At 38.2% G+C, this 13,417-nt stretch overlaps 1 protein-coding gene across 2 annotated transcripts in view; it reads right to left on the bottom strand.

Annotated features, from left to right (window-relative positions):
- The window catches only part of slc6a9 (solute carrier family 6 member 9), a gene marked incomplete at its 3' end in the record, with an annotated part of 99,051 nt that overhangs the window by 43,177 nt on the left and 42,457 nt on the right, over positions 1-13,417 (bottom strand). Inside the window, 1 exon segment of one of the 2 annotated variants that reach the window (XM_014004491.1) lies at positions 9,428-9,719. Coding sequence (XP_013859945.1) covers positions 9,428-9,469 — 42 coding nt within the window. 2 annotated transcript variants of the gene reach the window in all.

Genomic DNA, 13,417 nt, shown 5'->3' with positions numbered 1-13,417 from the left:
GTCTACCAAGGACCCGGCCCTCCGAGACCGGGGAGTCTGGGTCCTCCGGAGGACCCGGCCTGTCGTTTTGGACACAGCCAATGTTTTCAAAAGCAGTCCAAGGTCTATGGATCAAACAATCTTGGTATAAGTGCCCTCGATAGATTGCTTTATCGAAATGCAATTTGGTGGATTCAAATACAAATAGTTTTATAGTATTTCTGCATTTTTTTGTTTTGTTTTGTGTGACCTGAAATTAAAATTACAATAAGTTCATAAGGACTTCTATTAAAATATGTCCGTATTAACAGCAATCCAACGATTTACGTATTACTGGAAAAAAATCTCCACACATACACACACGTATACACACAGTCTTAATCTAAACTTTAAGAATTCACATTTTGCACTGTTGGATCTTAAGAAGGTTCTAAGTAGAGTTTTGTGAGACCACAAAAAATATAAAATTGAGTAAGCACTTCACTGCAAACAACAATTAAGCTGAAATAGGCTGTTCATCAGTTGATGAAAAGTTTAAGACCACAGCATTTAAAAGCCCAAATCTTTGCAAAAATGTGAATTTGGTTTCATTTTCTGTCAGGTATCCAGTGTCATGACCTGACGGCAAAGGCAAAACAGCTCGGATTGTTGAACTGCATAAGCAAGGCCTCTCGCAGCGTGCCATTGCTGGGGTTGGATGAACTGACAGTCATTTTAAACTTCTTAAAAGATCCTGAGGGTTATGAATTTAAAAATGTCAAGTGGTAGACCCAAAGAAATTTCACTGGAGGATCCAATTGGCTAAAGACATGACGAACCTGGGCCCAGAAACAGTAACATCAAGCATCCTGAAACAAATTTCTGAGGTGATTAACAAGAATGGTGCAGCTATTCATTACAGTCATTTTTTTTCTTTTCAAATTTTATTTCTATTTGAGGTTTTTTTTTTTCATTTTATTTATTTTTAGATATGGTCTTAAACTTTTGATCAGCTGATAAACAACTATTTCAACTAGTTTGCAATAAAATGCTTATTCAGATGGTCTAAAAATTCATGACTAATTTTCTTTACTAGTTAGCTTTTGCCTGAGGAGAGAAACTCTAACGTAGAGGTCTTCAGCCTTGTTCCTCGTGACCCTCTGCCTAGCATGTTTTAGATCAGTGGTCTCCAAACTACGGCCCGCAGGCTGGGTACAGCCCGCCTCCACATTTGGCCCGGCCCCCTGAGCAATACCAGAGAGGCATTATGATTTTTTTTAGTCTTCCCCGTGAATCCTTGACTAGCCCCATGTCAAATGGAACCGAAAAATGGCTGTCACTTCCTTTTTTTAAATGAAAATGAGTAAACATTCATAGAATGTGGCTATTATCATGTTGGTTTTGTAGTTCTGCCTCAGATGCGGCGCCTGCAGGATTTTATCGGAGAAAAACTCATCAGCTCACCACACACAAACAGGCTACGTGAGCGCGATGCGCATGGTGCTGAAAAACTGCGCATCTGTTCCACACCAGGCCCAACACGCGCAATGTGACACGCACACACACTGTGCCACTTTTGACTCAGTTACGTTACCAAAAAGAAAACAATAAAACAAACAAAAAAATCTAAAACCGTTATTTTGTGGCTGCAGTTTGCAACATTATGCCTCCTTGTTTCTGCCTTGGCCTTTTTTGCAGGAGGACAAGAGAAAAGAAAAAGACATAAAGGCAGAGATGCAGTCAGCTGTTAATCACAATGTGTCGCTGCCACTGTGCTAAAAATATTGTTAAATAAAAACAGAAGAAGAATATGGATTTGATTTATGCTATAAAAATCTAATAATTAAAAAAAAACTCCAAGGAAAATCTTCAGTTACACAGTGAGTTTACATCTGCAGGCACCAGTGGTTCTGAAGACTAAACCCACGCACTGCTGCGACACTGTTGGAATAACAGCGCCACTTCAGCTAAAGTTATAAAATCAGAAAACATTTTTCAGTCAAAGTGATCAGAAGCCAGCAAGACTTTATTTCCAAATCCCACAAGCTGTCGATTTAGCAAGAGGAAATCCCGCAGCACGCTCGCCCTGCGCCACTGGTTCAGCTGCGCCTCACAGACACTCCAAAGTCTTCTGTCTTTAACTCTTCACTGTGCTGTCAGCTCCTGGAGATGCTTTCAGTATGGTGTTTAGATCTGAGATGATGATCAGATGGAATCTTTTTTTTTTTTAGATTAAATAAGACACCTTTGTGATGTAGATCTGATGCGTGCGTAAAGCTGAACATGTCTCTGTGTGTGAGTGTGATGCCACAGAACCATATTACGAAGCTTCGATTTTTTTTTTATTCTCAGCCTCACCTGGCTTATTTATTAAGTCTTCCAGACTTGAGAGGTCAGGGGTGTTAATTGCAATCTGTCAAAATAACCCAATTTCAATCTTCCAACAATCTTAAAAGGACTCCCCGATTACTGTGATGGCTCTAAAGATAATTTTCTGAGATATTCCTGCAGCGTGTGATCTAGTCTTTCAAATCAGGGATATATAGATTGTCTTGGCTCGATATCCCGGTGTGTGGTGTTTTCCAAGTACAAACTTTTTTTTTTCATCATTTATGGGGGGTCAGGTTTTGAAAATCACTTGAAAATTTTAAAATCTTGCCGAGTGAACCAGTCATAAGAGGATAACTGGTACACAAGACCTGACAAAATTAAAGAAACATGTCAGAGGATTTAACAAGCTTTCTCTGGATATATGATTCTAGCAGGCACCTCTATAAAATAAACACACATTATGTTTTTTTTTTATATTTTGTTTTTAATATTAGTCAATGTTTAGTATTTTAAGGTTATTTGGGTGTAGTATTAAAACATAGTATTAAACATAGTGCTTGGCGTGTGTGGAAGGTGGCAATACTTATCTTAACCCCCACCTGTAGTCACACCACCCACTGCCATTTATGATGACTGACAATTACCAAATTACAAACTAATATAGTTGTGTCATATCTTACTATTGTTTTATAATGTAAAACATAAAGTAGCCCATGTCACTGTGGAAAGTCAAATTTCACAGATGCTGAACTGTACAACTTTTTTTGCAGCAGGACAATTTTCTAAACCACAAAGCGCCAGTAGAGAGATCAGTCCAACAATAAATGGAAATTAGGCACTGGTACTGATGCTCTTATTATTTGGACAAAGTGGGAGAGGATGAGGAGGAAAAGTGACAGCTTATGACTGGTAAAATATGTCAATCACAACAACCCTATTTTTCCATATAATTTCTGACACAGTTTAATATTTGTTGTAGGTCATTTTTAACAGTGAGAAAGCTAACTTTGCAGTCAGCAAATCCACTTAACTGCTCACTTAACCACAGACGACTGATGCAAAAATTGATCAAAGATCGTGTTATGACCATTTCACAACAAAAGACTTTGTCTACAACAGCCAGGAATCATTCATGGTGAACCCACATCCACATTTCGTATAACCAAGGGTGAAATTTTATGCCACTGGATTTATTGTTAACTAGTAATGATCATCTTCTCTGTGCTGCTGATCAGATTCCTGACACACACCCAGCTATACTTGTGATTCTTTGCTTGTGTCTTAATCATCATTCTAACCATTATAATTCCTCATGAGTTAATTCAGCTGATCCCTTAAATCTGACCCAGTCAGAAGCATAAAGTGAGTCATGATGTCCTGTTTTTAACTGATGTTCTAGCAGTAATAGTTTATGCTGTATGAATTGGCTGTAGCTTAAGGCTCTTTCACAATACAGCCTAGGTTGTGACCTAGACATTTTTGAGCCGCCTCTGTGTGACTTTTGAATATAACAAGGCAGGTGGGTTGGAATCAGCCCATACTGATGCGCCATTGAGCTGCTAAGCAAGTTATTTAAATAACTGCTGGCATGTAGCAAAGTAAGCTGCGGTGCCATGGCTCAATAATATGATGAACTGGTGACAATAATATGAGACCACATGTTCATGGGATTAAACAAAAAGAGTAAAACCATTGCCAAATCTTTGCATGCTAGCTTGGTGTGGAGACATCTGCAGAGCGATCAGTCAAAAGAATAAAACCCGATATTGGACATCAACTATAAAAAAAATCATTACTTTGAAGGTGATACTAAGATAAATGTAAAGTAATATCTTTCACAATAATACCTATTCACACATATCTTACTTCTAAAAATTATCTGTCATTAAGTAGCCTGAAAGTTTTTATCAACATCATCCAGCTGATTATGAAAACATGGCACAAACTGAAACTGAAGTCTTGTCAAGTAATTCACAAAATGTTTTTGCTTTTGAAAATACTAACGCAGAAGAAAACACTTTTATAGACAGTTACATCATGTAATCAAAGCTACGTTTAGGTGTATAAATGACTGCTGATTTCAGTAATTGTGAAGTGGAAGGAAAGGAAACAATACATGGTTTAAAATAACGCTCTTGTTTTGTGTGTGTGTTTTTTTTTAAAAGAAATAAAGATTAGTAAAGTGTGGTGTGTAGTTATATTCAGCCTAGGCATGGGCTGGATACTGATTTCACAGTATACATCAATATGAAAAAGGGAACAGTTTCAAAACTGATACAATTTTCTGTCATACCATTACTAATGGTTTTAAGCATGTTTTTTTTTGTTTGTTTGTTTGTTTTGCCCCATCTAAAATAATAATGTCACCTATAATGGAATACTTTTTATACCACAAAAAAATAAAAATTAAAAATTAAAAAAATAAATGAATACATTAAATTAAAAAAAATAAAATAAAAGCCAGCCAACCATGGCTTGGAAGAGGAGGGTTGTCTACGTGCAAAACATGCTTGCAGATAGTGGCAGCCAGTGTTCTGGAGTTATTGGGTTGTTTATTTGATTAATTTTAAGTGAAATGCAAAACTACAGCGTCTCCATAGCTTTAGCTAAGCAGCTCTTTAGCTGAATGCACATTTCATAGAATGGATTTGATTGCGACATTAGAACCTGATACCTATTTGTGATTTATGTTTTAAATATACATATATGTATAATACACAAAAAAGTAAAGTGGGAGAAGACCCAAATTTAAGTCTCTATGCAAAACTGGTGAACTTGTAACATTTCTAACTAAAACTGTGGCAACATGCATACCACACTATGCCCCAAAACATTGTAATTGCAGAAAACAGTGGTTGTAGAAGGTATCGATTTTTATGAGTCAATTCACATTTCAAGCAGCTTTCAATTCATTGGTACATCCCTATTGATAAGTATCTCTTTCCTTTACTAGGTTAACTGGGCAACTTTCTTTCCCTTTCCACTTTTAATTCATGTGTTCATCCACACAATTCATGTATCATCAAATTGTTGTGTGAGTGAGCGCTTCAGTAAGGCAGCTGCGAGCCTGGAAACCAACTAAGCAAAGCCGAGTCAGCCTAATGGTTGGAGCCACCACAGGGAGATGGACAAGGGGCACAAACAGACATGTACGCACTTTATACATCTATTTCTGCTTCTCTTATCCACACGTGTTAGTTGCCCTGCTCACTCAATCTTGGCTCAGAGTAAACAAAGCTACTTTCCACTTCTGCTCCATAAACTGCAACACCTGCCCCCAGATGGGCAGAGTATTTCTCTGTGTGTGTGCTTTCTGTCTGTTGACCCCTGCAGGCTCCTCTTGCCAGATGTAATAAACTGAACTATATATTAGCAGCTACCGCATTGTTATGTATGACATCCGTGGATGTTTCACAGTTGATTTTATATGAGACATTTCATATCACTTCTCATTCATTTCAAAATATTCCCACCAGAACAAATGTGCGCACACTATTTACGAAAAAAAAAAAAAAACTATTTTAGGAGAACTTGTAACATTTCTCTTTATAACTGTGACAGCTTACAGCACAGACAGACTAAATATATCTAAGTCTGCACACAGATAAAAAGGAGCAGGAGCTGTACCGTAGGTGTTGGAATGCAGCAAGCCTTTAAATAAATGCCTGTACGGTTTAAAAAGTGCATTTAACACAACATGCTTTATGAGCTTTTTTGGCCTCCTGTAATCCAGAAATCTGTTTAAATATAAATGACAATAATCTGGGTTAGATGCTGAAACAATTTTTGAGAACAAAAATTCCGTGTACCTGTTCTTGTAACAAATAGTTTTCTGAAATCACATTAAGTCCAATCAACAGAAAAATAAAGCAATAGTTGTCTGAATACAGATTTTTCTCCAGTGAAAGAACGACAATGCCAATCACCAGCATTCAATTTGCAATTGCCAGATCCATCCAAACTTTTTATTACTTCAATTATTGGTCAAGCGTGCATTGAAATCACACATGACCTCGAACTATTGTCCCAACACTGCGAGGTCACATTACTGCTGTGCGAAAAGCAATGAGTCATGTATTGACAAAGGAAGGAAAAGGACAGGGTTTTGCTCAAATCTGGGCTGCCAAACTACTTTTGAGTCATAAAATTGAGTTATTTTTGAAGTATTAAAGATAGTGGAAGAGATAACAAATGGACTGAAGGTAGGGTTTTATCAGTAGTTTACAAAGTAGGTAAAGGTGCAAAACGATTTGTGATGTAGTCTCTGGCATTCAGGGCATAGTTATCTTAACATAAATCTAAGGCAATTAAACTTCCTTAGTAATTCTTGATGTTTGGCTTCTCATCTGTGGCACTCAGTTTTAAAGAAAAAGTTTCTCAAATGAGAAGGACTTTCTTTAAATCATAACCCCATGTGCAATAACTAATCTAATCCAGAAAACTGAATATAAATCATTTAAAAATTATTGTAGTTAAATGTCTTTCATGATTTTTCTCTTTAACTTGTTGACCCATTCCTGCTCATCATGGCGCACAAAGCTGCTTCTTTAATTTGACAAAGTATTGTAACGTTTTATTCATTGTTAAATATTACATGAAGTCTAGGAAAACTTTTCTTGACAGACTGGACTTAAAATCAAGGTAGAATTGGACCACTTCCCGCCATTACTGTAAGCGTATGCAAATAAGCAATCAGCTTGATCGGCTCAGTCTGCTTTTGACTCAGTCTACAGTAATCAGCTCAGACAGTACAGACCCCAAAAACCCCTTCCTGATTACTTTCATTACCACAAGGGAAATCCTATAAAAATCAAGCAATGCCTACAGGATAATTGCACAATAATATAAAACGATTTCCCCCTCCTGTCAAGGAACAGTGGAGGACCAATTAAATACAATATACTGTAGAAACTGTTTAAAAAACTGCAAATGTAAGACTGCTGGGATAAGCCTGCCGATTAGCCATTCATTTTAAGTGGCGCTCTGTTCCCCTGATGAAATTTTCATTTTTTAAATCAGCAAAGTTCGGACAGTAACACACAAGAAGGAAATGAAAAGATCGAGTTTTCCAACAAGGGAGAGAGGTCTGTCAGTTTTTTTGAAATGATCAAAAAATTTTTACAATGTTTTGCCATGTTTGTCCTTTTGTTACATATTTTCATTTTACCATTTTACAAGAGCATAGTATGGTAAAACAAATGCTGGTTGAGGTGGCATAAATCCAACTAAATTATCAAAATGGAAAGACAATGACAGAACACCCAATTATACAAAGCATTTTTAAATTTTTATAAAGAAACACTCCTGTGAAACAAAATAACAAAATGATGCACATACCAATAATACAACTCAGGTGAATATGAAAATATAGTTTTTTAAAGCATATTTGACACCAAGCATTTAACATTAATAAGATTTAAATAAATTCCATTTATTTATATAGTAACAATTCACAACAAAATTCATTTAAGTATACTATGCAGACAATCCTGTTATATACAGTCCAATTCAGTCCAAATATATAGGGACAGATTCAATTAATTCTAAAATGCTAATTAATAAAAAAAGTACTTTATCTAAGGAAGCCAATCCCCCGTCTTCAGCATGGATGGTGTGTGACAGCGGAAATGAGTAACAGAGTCTTTTAGGTTGTGAACGCTCTATTTTTCTGAGATGTGTCTTTTACAAAACTTTCATTTTAATGAATCAGCACAGATGTGTACTTAAGATGATGTATTAGTCTGTAGTCTGTGTTGGGTCCTATGGTACTGAAGCAACTTCAAACATTTTATTAAACAGAAGATTAAGAAAAGGAAGAGTCGGTAATTACAAATCAAACTCTTACTATCTGAACAGGCAGCACTACTTGTAAGTCTGAAAAGACTTACCGGTAGTCTGTCAGTCAAAGATTTGGGAGAAATATGGCATTGACTGTCAACAAATCTTAACCGTCCAAAATTGCTGGATTAGCACAAACACACATGCATGCACACGTCAAGACACAATCCCACATGCACACACACACACACACACACACGCTGGAGCTCTAAATAACTTCTAAATAACTCTCCACCCACACCAACCTTCCGTTCCTGAAATGTGCTTTTGTTGTACTATTGTGTTTGTTGGGCAAGTGCAGAAAAATACTCCAAACCTGTGTATGCGTTAGTAGCTGTGTTTGAGTGTGTGTGTTTGCCTACAGAACTACAGCAAGCTGACTCAGCCCTGACAGTAGCAAACGGAAGCAGGAGACAGGGACTTGGCTAACAATGTATGCCAGTAGGAAGGTCGGATGCCGGCACACACAATAGCATGTGCACACAACCCTATACAGAGACACGTTCTCCTTTTTGTCTTTACCTGCTACAGTGGAAATAACTGTATATCTTATCTAAAGCAGATCAGAGGATTTAATTGGTTCAGTCAGTCGACACATAATAAAGGAAAGTGGAGAGAGGGATGTATGTGCCAAAGTGTGCAATTAAAGCAGCTTGCATAGGAGTGGGGGCGGCAGAGGGCATAAATATCAGCCTTTTCTGGACACGTCTACTTTCCTACTCTGTCACTTTCTTTCAAACACACGGCAGACCGGCCCACTTCCTTACCAACCCCATCTCACACAGCACTGCCCGGACTTCCCACTGCAATTACTTATAAAACTTTTCAGGGCTGCCACACGTGGTTGGGTTTTTAAAGAGCTGCGGTCCCCTCCTCATGTGGTGTGGGGGGTATTGAGTCGTCACCGACCCCCTGAATGATCACCGAAAAATAAGGCAGCGTAGACAATAGCTCGTCTTGATGAATTCAATTCTTTCAGGATCTTGTACCGTTGTCCAGGCAGCTCCAAGCAAAACAATCATTGCTTTGAAAGTCTAAGAAACACACACTCACTCAGTTGCTCTTAGAAACTCCTCTTAACAACTTCCGAATTAGGATCTCAAGATGATATACATCTCACCGGAACTTCAGAATTTGCCTCCCCATCCCCCGAACTTCTCTCTTAGACTTCAAAGATGTTTCCCCCTGCTTAAGCTGGTGTAGATGTGCAACTATTGCAGTGGTAACATAGACAAACTTGCTTTGTAGCAAGTCAAAACACCAATAAAAATTTTAAAAGAATACAACAGATTGAACTGACCTGGTCTGCAGTGGACGCGGTAATGGTGTTCGACTCAGACATTATTTGATGCGGTGACCCGGTGGTGCTTCTCTGCTGGCCACTGTAGGCTCCTTCATTCACACCTTGCCTTTCAGTTCCGCAGCAAAAGGTGGGGACACAGTATATCCTCCCTTTTGCCCTGGCTTGATTAATGCCTGAATTATTTTCACCTCATTTCATCTGATGGAGCTCTGCTTCCTCTCCGCCTCTCTTGCTCATTCGGCATGGTAGCCCACACTCTCTCCCACCTCTCTCTCTTTCTCCCTCCCCCTCCCTTCCTTCCTTCCTTCTGTGATCCCAGTTCTGCCTTAAACCTTCTTTCCTCCCTCTGTCCCTCCATCCTTGGTTCCTTCTACAGCCTTACTTTTTACTCACCCCTCCCTTGATTTCACTCCTACTCATTTACTTTCTCTTTCTGTGCCCCCGTTTCTGTTACATATCAGGAGTATACTCCCTCCCTCCTCCTCCTAAACCACCCACCTCCCACTTTATTCCCCCCTACCACAACTCTCACTATCTCTCAAAAACGACACAGGAGAGATCCACAGTCTTTTGCTCTACCTTCACAATGAATAGCTCGTTGTCACTCTAGCACCTAGACAGAATACAGAGCAAGTAAGTGGGAGAGAGGAGGAACCATGGTGGTGCTGATGGTGGAGGGGATAGGAGGGGTGTTGAACTTTAGGTTTAGCTGGCCAGAGTAAAGTGGGGGAGGTCTAAAGGGACCCCTGGGCTTTGGCCAATCTTTCTCTTGCTCCCTCATTCGCTCTTAACAGATTATCGCTAGAAGACCAAAAAAAAGTGGAAAACCCAAGAAGTGAAGAGCCTGGATGCCTTTCAACGGACTCCACTGCCCCCGACCCTTTTTTTCTCTGTCTCCCTTATTTCTTCCTTTTGTTTTCAGAGGCAGCTGCTGCAACTTTGCAGACCACCAACAACTTCCCTTTCAGAGGTACTTGACTCCTCCAAATCCTCGTCCGTCTCTACACTGACATTGCCAATGCCTTCCRCCCACCCGCCTTGTCCCACCGAGAGACCAGCCTGAGCCAAAGCCCACCTCTTTTTCCTTTTCTGCAATGAGTTACACCCTTTCAAATTCATGTGCCTTCCTCCCGAGCCTCTATTTTGATGCCCACAAAATTGTGTCTGTTTGCCGCCATATGACTAATGGCTACTCATAACAAAAAGAGCAAAGACAAAAGGCAGGAAAAAGGCAAGTGTGGATCCACAAAAAGAATGACAGATCAGCAAAAACATCTCTCATGCACCAGTGTGAGACAGTCTTTCAACAAGTCTCTCAGCAACAATTTTCAGACTGGATGTGTGCGTGATGTTAAATGTCGACAAGCATCTGGCACCTGGCCTAATGGGTATTTGATAGCAGAGCACAATGGTCACTGCCGCTTAAGTGGAGGCCCTTTAGTTATGTTCAACATGAGACAAGCAACACAAACTGGATGCTATTCATTTGTCTATCAATTAGGAGCAACATATTCTCACAAGAGATTCAATAAAAAGAATCATCAGCATTTACCCACTCTATTCAGAGTGCTCAGAGGAAGTCCTAAAGGAAAAGTAAACAAGTGCTTGGGTCAAACATCAATACATCACAGTAAAAGCAGTGTTTGTGCCATTAGAGTGTGAACATATTTCATTGCAAGTAAAATAAAATGTATTTAAATACACCCAATGCTGAGGATACTGCTGACTGGTTTTACCACTAAAAAGTTGAGGTAGCTTGAGCAATTACTGAATCCCTATTATTTTATTTTCCATCTTCAGTAAAGTAAATGTCACCCTGTACTGTATATATGCACCTCCAAACAACTTGATCCTGCAGAGAAGCATAAAATGGCTGGTTTGTTGACTTAGTATTTTTGTTGGCAATGGGGTGGGGGTAGTTTGCTTCTCTTTCAAAAAAAAAAAAAACATCACACTAGATTTTGTTGATAACCTACAATATGCACACTGCTAAAAAAATTAAACAATAAAAAAGCAGAAAACTAATACACACATTTTGTAATTCTTTTAGCTCAGTGTAAGAAAATATTTAAATTTAAATGAATAAACAAACAGCTTAAATTCAATTGAACAGCAGCATATCTATATATTTCAAATTACATCCAGTCATAAGCAAACTATGAGTTAACTGCTAACCTATGCTAAGATGATCGCTCTACAGCCCCTTTAACACTGGATAACACTGCGCTCTCTGCACCTACTGTATAGGGCTGACTTATTAGAATGAGGCAAACTTGAAAATTAAAGATACAATGTTAGCTATTGAATAGAGTTAGACCATTCTGTTAAAAATCATCAAGATATCTTCAAAAGACAACAAAGCAAAATTTAAAAATAATTATTTTAAAAGAATACAGGAAAAATCTGAGGCATTAGCAACACAGCACCATAACTTTAACTCTGACCTATTAAAAATGTAATTAAAAATACCGTGAACTGAAGACCCACGTACTATAAGAAGTTTCTCTAGTGCAAAAGTGGTGGTTTGTGTCATTAGTTGTACAAAGATGCAGAAACTTAGGATCTTATGACCTAAAATACACTAAAATGTTACAATACACTTTATACGTCATGATTTAGGTCTTTGGTATAACTTTGGTTATGTTTCTGAATTTATCTTTTGCTTGTGAGCTTTTTGTGTGTTTATAGATTTTGGCTGTTCAATTGTTTTATACTCTAGATGTCTTGTGTGTTAAAAGGTTTTCATTTTAAATCTTGTAGCTGGATGTTACCACAAAGTGCCTGTAATTACCACATCACACACTTAAGCCACAAAGCTGACTTACCCTTTCATCAATCGACCATTACACACTTTCAGTACTTGCGTTCCAGCTCTTGGCGTAATAGTAGTGGGTTGACTTCAGAGACTTCACATAAATCACCAAGGTGGAAAGAAAACATCTCAAGCTTGGCTTAAAGTGTTTTGTCAAAAAGGCTTTAGATTCCAGCTTCTCTTATACCACCTGCTGTCGCTCAATAATTGCCTTTTCCAGTACTCCCAGGTTTTTCCTCAGTAGTTGGTCAGGTCATTTAATTTTCATACAGCTAGTTTTGCTGGTTACTGTATTTCTATGGCTTTGTCATTAAGAACACATCTGAGTTCCCTACAAACTGCCTCCTTTGTGCCTGCAACTGTGTCCGGCTATAACAGCAACTTCCAGATGTGGCAACATGCAAACTGTCAGCTACACTTTAATTGCAGGCACTAAATACAGATGCAATCAAAATAAATTGTGTTTGAATTTATTATGAAACAAATAAAATAAAATCATTATGACTGCATATGTCTTTCTGTGAAGAAGTGGGAGATTGTTTCACTAACCAATTGCTCCATGATGTGAGTTCATTTAACAGTAGTCAAAAAGTTACTGCTAATAATAGTGCCAACTAGTTAAAATTCTCTGTATTCCAGTGTAATTGTCATCACAGGGAACACTCTGCAAGACAGTATACTATTGTGCAGAGTAAAAAGTATTTTACTGCATATTCAGACACTATAACCCTACTGGTAATGCTGACACACCAACACTCTGAGCTGACTCCACGCTGTAGTGAAATAAAAGAAGTCTTGGAGATTGAGGGAAGGTATTAATATTTTACGAGACCTAAAAACCACAACCTTTTGTATTAAATTGCAAGTGATGGTGTTTTTTTAACTAAGTTAATTAGTAAAAGTTGTATCACCTAAGTATTTAGCTAGGGCTTCTAAAATGTTTCAACTGGGATTTTCTATTGTGAGTCCCAGTGTTTTCTACATGCAGAGAATCACAAGGAGTATACACAGCAAAACACATAAGGTCAGAATGGATCTCATTTGCCCTTGAGCCTTTTCTGTTCAATTCCAAACATGCCAACATCCATTATTAGTCAGAGTAAAGACAAACAAACTTTTATTCTTAGTTCCATCAATGCTCATAAACCCAAACTAATATATATACATATATATAT

This window comes from Austrofundulus limnaeus, unplaced genomic scaffold (assembly GCF_001266775.1).
Source record: "Austrofundulus limnaeus strain Quisiro unplaced genomic scaffold, Austrofundulus_limnaeus-1.0 Scaffold24, whole genome shotgun sequence".
NCBI lineage: Eukaryota > Metazoa > Chordata > Actinopteri > Cyprinodontiformes > Rivulidae > Austrofundulus > Austrofundulus limnaeus.
Note: the sequence above shows the minus strand (reverse complement) of the source record. Positions and strands in the feature narration are given on the sequence as shown.